The 7,345-nt window shown below is 35.2% G+C and overlaps 2 protein-coding genes across 2 annotated transcripts; one reads left to right on the top strand and one right to left on the bottom strand.

Annotated features, from left to right (window-relative positions):
• Positions 1 to 138: 138 nt before the first annotated feature.
• Positions 139 to 810, bottom strand: LOC123663610 (leucine-rich repeat extensin-like protein 3). The gene has a single exon (XM_045598281.1). The coding sequence runs from the start codon at positions 808 to 810 to the stop codon at positions 139 to 141; it is 672 nt and encodes a 223-aa protein (XP_045454237.1).
• Positions 811 to 1,252: 442 nt separating this feature from the next.
• Positions 1,253 to 4,279, top strand: LOC123663609 (protein PELPK1-like). The gene is made up of 2 exons (XM_045598280.1): positions 1,253 to 1,258; positions 3,556 to 4,279. Exons 1-2 carry the CDS (start codon positions 1,253 to 1,255, stop codon positions 4,171 to 4,173), a joined length of 624 nt encoding a protein of 207 aa, XP_045454236.1. The 3' UTR covers positions 4,174 to 4,279.
• Positions 4,280 to 7,345: the final 3,066 nt, after the last annotated feature.

Here is a 7,345-nt window from a genome sequence, read left to right as displayed (position 1 = left end):
GTAATTGGTTGATAAGTAGTACTTATTGTTATGACGTAAATAATAAAATAAAGGAGATATTTAGTAACAAACAATGTTTATTTAAAATATTTATAAATACATTGCTTAAAAAAAAATAGTTGTTTTTTTTTTTATAAATTAATAGTAGTGGCATCCACATGAAGGTTTTAGCTCTAATGGTACAGGTTCTAGCGTTATGGGGATAGGAGCTGGAACCATAAATGCACTCATGGGTAGTCCGGGAGGTGGGCAGGCGCATGGTGGTGGGCAGGCGCATGGTGGTGGGCAGCCGCAAGAGGGTGGAGGTGGGGTTGGAGGAACTAGTGAGATGACGATGGGAGCAGGGGCAGGTGCAGGTGGTGGTGGGAAACAGAAAGGTGCTGGGGGAGGTAACATCAGTGGTGGTGGCGCTGGGGCGGGTAATATTAGTGGTGCAGGAGGTGGGGGAGGAAGATATAAGGGCGCAGGTGCTGGAAGCATAATTGGCGGAGGAGGTGGCATTGACATACATATAGGTGAGGGAGCGGGAGCAGGCAGCATTATAGGCGCTGGTTGGGGCGGAAGACACAACGGTGCCGGCGCTGGAGGTAGGAATATAGGTGCTGGTGGCATACAAGGTGCCGGCGGAGGTGCCATTATTATTGGAGGCAAAGCTGGAGGTAGCATAGCTGGAGGCGGAAGGCATGGCGGCGCTGGAGGCGCTGCAGGCATCAACACAATCGTTGCCGGAGGCGGGGGCGGCTCTTTAAGTCCACATTTACCGCATAAGTGTTTTTCTTTCTTTTCTGTTAAACAAATGTAAAGATGCATTTTAAACTGTTGTAATGTATCTAATACCTTACTTGTTATATATCATACGTTGAGTAAACTTACCGAGCTTAGACAGTAGAGGTTTCAGTAATCTGTAAAATATTTATAAATAAAAAAGATGTTAAAGATTAAGTTATTGAAGAAAGTACATCACAACATGAACATGAACTTATACTTACGAAGCCAACGCTGTTTTCTTGCAGTCTTTCATATCTTTGAGAGCCTCAAGCTGTAAAAGATAAAAACAATATATGACGTAGGTTAGAAGTACGCACATTTCTTAAGTGTGTTTATAACTTTTACAAATATAATATGAAAGAACTAGAAAAGGTTTTTTTACAATGTGCTATACATACTGTGGAGGGTTAAAAATCGAAATCAAAAGGTATAAGAGAATGCATTAGGACCTGAAAATTTTAATGCCTGTCTTTTATATTTCAACATGGAAGTATGAAACTTTATTTTTGAACATTTTTTGTAATACGCGATTTTTCATCCAGAGGGAAATTAAGTGAGGCATGCGAGATTAAATCGTAACTCTGTCATTTTATAGAAAAAGTTTTGATTTGTGCACTTTTTGAAGCAAAACTTCTTTAAGCATGCTTAATTTGATGAGGCGATCTGGTGAATGCGTGACGAGAGCGTTACGATAAGTGTGATCTGGCTGAGCAAGAAAGAGACGTGCGCATTTTATTTCTCTCTTTCTCCCATAGCGAGTTACGTGTCGTATATCTAAGACACAGTGCAAGTTTATTGTGCAGAAGTTTTTTTTTTTGACTCAAGTCATGTGGCCTAAGGCACACTCTTTTTTTTTTCACATATTTTACTCATAGATGTAAAGTATTATAGATGGTAAAATACAAAAATAAGGTAAAATAAAAAGGGTAACCACTTCTTGGGCATCGAAAGTTCCTCTATCCTGAGAATGGAAATATCAAGAAACAAATATTAAAAACAATTTATTGACAAAAATAAATTGTATATTATACATTACCAAACATATATCTTTTTCACTGCAGGCTATCACGTAATTAGCCGTGAGTATCGTTATATAAAACGAACACCAAAGCAGTTTCGTCCCCCCCATTTTTTTTGTTCTTCACAAAATCAAACTTTGATTGAATGTGTGAAAATTTTAAAAATCGAAGCTATTTAAGGAGTCGATAATGTAATTTCATTTGTCAAACGTGATCGGTTGTTGATGATAATTTACAATTATTTGATATTTGTCTGATAAGATCAAACGTGTTGATAAACGATTTTGACACAATATATTGCTCTATTATGTCAAAATATCAAATGATAAGAATAACTATGATAGTAATTTGCATGAAGCGTTTTTTAATGTGTCATTCGAAATAGTTTTTGCAAAAAATTTAACCCTTTAGTGGTAATTTACTACAGAAAGATTAGCTTACATTATTATCATGCCTACTGTAAAAGTGTTATTAGACTAATAATATTATTATTGGTATAAGAAATTTTCTGATGCTTTGTATCTGGTTATTTGAAAATTAATTATATAAATATAATTTAGTTAAAAATAAGTAAATGTTAAAGAAGACGATAAATCATTTTAGTACCGGTAAATAACCTTATGTTATGATGTGATATTTCTAACTTAGATATACACAAATCGTTATTAACCTAATGATCTCACTGACTAGTATGTTTAGCTCATGATAACTGCGTAGGTAATTTTCGGGTTGTCTTGAAAACGTTGCAAATTAACCATAATACTTCATAATATGTAATTATCATAAGCCTCTTTTATTTGTGTTTTAAATTTCTTGTAGTGTACAATAAAATATTAAATGCATCTTAATATGTATGTTATCTGTAGTAAGTTACCGTTACATCAAGGTTTATTTAGCAATGATAGATTGAACCTAAAATAAATATTAATTGAAAGAGACGATAATAGTTTTTGATGAGACAATTTCTTTCAAGACAGTGGTTTCAAGTAATGTGTGTGTAAACTTTCGTTGATATTTAACCGTTGCGTAACGTGACTAATCGTTTCTGAATCTTCAGATAACGGAACTGTTATATCAGACATCAGTTCCTATTAAGCCACAGTTAAGTGTACGTGGACGAAAGTTAATACAAGAAATGTCGACTTACAAAATTATTAGTTTTATATATTTTGTAATTAGTAATTTAGTGTTGTTTGTGAGTATTTTTTTTTTTTCATACAACTAGGGGGTAAAAAAGCGCTAAGCACACCTGATCGTAAGCGATTACCGTAGCTTATAGACGCCTGCAACACCAGAAAAATTGCAAGGGCGTTGCCGATTTTACGTCCAATCCCCACCCAGGAGATCTGGTCACCTTACTCATCACAGAACCACAACACCGGTTAAACACTGTGATCTTCTGTAATGTACTTCCCCAGTAAGGCTGCGCCAGATTTTGAGCATTTTTTTGCTGTGCCCTACCTCAGTAAAAACTAACGGCAATGTGGTTTTAAAAAATAATTCATATTAACATATTTCAAATTAGAAATAGTATTTTAGTTAAATTAGTAAATTAATTATTTTTTTCACAGCAAAAGGGCAATGACTTTTTGATGAATTATAAAATATGTACCAGAAGTATTCTTAGACTCGTGGTGAATCATCTGAAACTCCTGTAATTTTTATAAGGTTTCACGATTCATTGTAAACATTTTTACACTTTTCTTGAAAAAGAAAAAAAAATGTTGATATCTATTATGTTTATGACTGTTTTTATTTTATTTTTCAGGTACAAGTTTCAGGCGGTCTGAATCTTGGTCTTATTTCTGGCGATCTCAAAAAATCTTCAAGTCCGTTCATTATAAGGAAAACATCTCACCACTCTCCAATTACTATTAACATAAAACGAGAAACATTTAAACCACAAAAATTTCTACCTCCAAAGCTACCACCTATATTATCCTTAAAAACTCTTCCTATAAAAACGAAAATAAAAAAGGCCCTGAAATGTCCAGTAAAACCGCTAAAATTATTAAAAGTACCCACGATTTCTAAATTACCAAAATTACCGAAATTACCCAAATTGCCTCTTTTGCCTTTAATTCCTCCATTATTATTACCAAAAATCCCCAAATTACCATTATTACCCTTACCCCTATTACCATTGATACCTCCAATTCCCCCGCCAATAATGCCTTTGAGAAAATTAATAAAGCCTATTAGTGTTCCAATACTGGGAAAAACTAAGTTACAAAAAGCCTTAAGTTCGGAATTAAAGCCCTTAAAAGTGCTATCGCCCAAAACAAAGGCAAAGAAAAGGATATTGGAGAATCTTAGAAAACTAAAGAAAGACGGATCTTTGACTACATCACAATTCATACGATTTAAGAAGAAATTTGACTTATAAAATTAAGAAATATTTATTTAAGTATAAACTAAACAAAATATTGCTTATAAATTATTTATTTTAATGAATGAATGTTGTTAAAGTCAATGGAAATACTGTGGAATATTTATTACTAGCGACCCGCTCCGGCTTCGCACGGGTATAAAATATAATTATAGCCTATGTCATTCACTGAAAAAATGATTAAAATCGATCCAGTAGTTTTGATTTATTCATTACTGCCCGTGGCCCGCACGCGTTAACTTAGAGTAAAAGCCGGCCGGAACCGCCGCAAACGCTACGTACCGCGATTTTTAAATCTGTAATATCTTCGAAAATATTCATTTAAATCATATGCTGTAAAGAGCCATATAGATCTATATTAAATAAAGAATATATTTAAGGTATTTAATTGGATAAGGATTAATGCTGTATTGGTTAAAATCGCTTCGAAAATTAGCCATTATTTGTCGTAAAAAGTAAATGACAAAAAAATGTTATTGTGGGATATCCATAAGAGATACCATCGCGGAGTTTTCTGTAGACCTTTTCAATGTGTACAATACTTAGTACATTATATTGATAAATCTCGTAGGGTTCAGCCTGCGTTTGCAATTTAAGCGAAATTTTTTTTATTATTTACGACATAACATTAGAAAACTCAAAAATAACAGTATTTCTCCACTATTTAATGGATGTTATTATACATATAAACCTTCCTCTTGAATCAATCTATCTATTAAAAAGAACCGCATCAAAATCCGTTGCGTAGTTTTAAAGATTTAAGCGTACATACATGTGCAGGGACAGAGAAAGCGACTTTGTTTTATACTATGTAGTGATATCTGTAATGTAACAAGCCTTAAGAAAAGGTAGTTAAAAGTGGACCGTGTTACACGCTTCGAGCTATTACGGACCAAGCCTTTATATTCTATAATGTAAATTTATATAAGATGTGCCATTTATAACAGTTAAATATAAATTTATCTTATTTTTTAATTTTTATTATTCTTGATCACGAAAAGCCACCTGACGCATACGACAACATCTGATTATAGCTAACTCGCAATTAAAAAGCGAAATGGATTATTTATACTATAAGGTGAGGTTCTTCCGACAGCTATGTCATGATTACAGACTGCTACCGTTTTAGTAGAATTCCAACGTGAACAGGAAATATAACAGTGATTGATTCAATTACTAGCGACCCGCGCGTCGCTTGGTTGCAAAAACTATCATGTATGTATTACATATAAGTCTTCCTCTGGAATCACTCTATTTACCAAAGAAAACTGCATCAAAATCTGTTGCGTAATTTTAAAGATCTAAGCATACAGACAGCGGGTAGCGACTTTGTTTTACACTGTGTAATGATGTGAATAAATAAATAAAGCTCCACACTCAACGGCCCTCAGTAGGATTTTCTCCTGTGTTAGTTGTGTTTTCTTGCAAACGAAAGAAAACTGTCTTCGAATGACATCGACAAGTAATATAACGTAGTTAGATGAAAAAATAAACAATTAAATGCGGATTACGGTAACTCAAAAGTTGCTCGCCAGATTTCGAACAAATTTCAATGGGACCACATGACAATCACCAGTTTTCATTCAATTAAATTAATTTACAAAAATTTCATTTTGATCAAAATAAAGAATCATTAAAATCGGAACCGCCAGTAAAAATTTGTGAGGTATCAAACATACATGCAGTCGTCAATTCGACTTTTTTTGGACTCCGTTATGCACGCGAAAGTATCATTTAATCGGGGTCTCACCGAGAAAGGGACTCGCTAAATACAACCATCCTCGTTCGCTGTCCCTGTGATTGTTATACCCGTGCAAAACCGGGAGGACCACTAGTATATAATAATCAAAAAACAGTTAAACAATTATTAACAATAAATCGCTATTATTGATGACGTTTTATGAAATAAATATTTAACTAATTAAACTAAATTTAATCTAAATATTTATATAAATACGTAAGTCAAGGAGTTTTTTTTTTGTGATTTATTTACAAACGATTTTTCTACACACTTATAGTTTATAATCAAACACTAATATTATTATTTTTAATTCTATCTGTGATATAAAGTTATATTAATTTTCCTTTTTTAATTTCGTCCGTGATTTTGTTGACGGCGCGTAGGACGGCGTCCTTGATCTTGACGAGTTGAGACATTAGCGGCCATGCGAACGGCTTGTCTTCGGCGTTGCAGGTAAAGCATGCCTGCTTCGTTGGAGACAGAAGACTCTTCTTCGTCAGTACACTGCTCTGTAATTATATGTAAATATTTGTTATTGCTTTTTACTCCTCAAGAAAGGGTAGCATGCGCCACATACCACCTCCAATCCCCCAAAGACAGGAGGTGATCTGTGGTGTGTTATGAAAAAAATATCCATAAAATATTGAAGTCAAGTAAAGTTGAAGACGCCACGTTGGCGCAACGGTTACAGTCATGGATTGTACCTGTTGCGCTGGCGGTTGCGGGTTCGATCCCCGCACATGACAAAACATTTGTATTGGTCATACAGGTGTTTGCCGTGGTCTGAGTGCTTGTGCAGTCCTTGTGGGTCTCCCCACCGTGCCTCGGAGAGCACGTTAAGCCGTCGGTCCCGGTTGTTGTCATGTACACCTGACAGCGATCGTTACTCATAGTAGGGAATATATCCGCCAACCCGCATTGGAGCAGCGTGGTGGATTAAGCTCTGATCCTTCTCCTACATGGAGAAAGAGGCCTATGTCCAGTAGTGGGATATTACAAAGACTGAAGCGAAAGTTGAAGGTTCCTCAAAATCCGAGCCGATGATTAAACTTTAGTAAGTTGACGATGCGTCAGCGCAATGGTCACAACACTGGCTTGTGGCTGTTGCGCTGGTGGTCGCGGGTTCCATGCTTGTGTATTGTGTGTCCCCCGACAAAGGCGTAAATCCTACAGGACACCGTTGAGTGTGAGGCATTTATTCTTTATTTATTTATACTATCCTACTAGAGAATTATAAGTTATTGTTAAACGCGACAAACTTTTATTTCGTACTAGCTTTTACCCGCGGCTCCGCTCGCATTGATTTCGTTAATATAAAGTATCCTATGTTGCTTGTAATACCTCCAAGAATATGTGTACAAAGCTTCATGATGATCGGTTAAGTAGTTTTCGCTTGAAAGCGAAACAAACAAACTTACATTCACATTT

This window comes from Melitaea cinxia, chromosome 20 (assembly GCF_905220565.1).
Source record: "Melitaea cinxia chromosome 20, ilMelCinx1.1, whole genome shotgun sequence".
NCBI lineage: Eukaryota > Metazoa > Arthropoda > Insecta > Lepidoptera > Nymphalidae > Melitaea > Melitaea cinxia.
The sequence above is the reverse complement of the archived record's forward strand: the minus strand, read 5'-3'. Positions and strand labels throughout refer to the sequence as shown.

Bases quoted from the DNA above. Each gene is read 5' to 3' on its own strand.
- LOC123663610 (XM_045598281.1), bottom strand. From the start codon at position 810: ATGCATCTTTACATTTGTTTAACAGAAAAGAAAGAAAAACACTTATGC.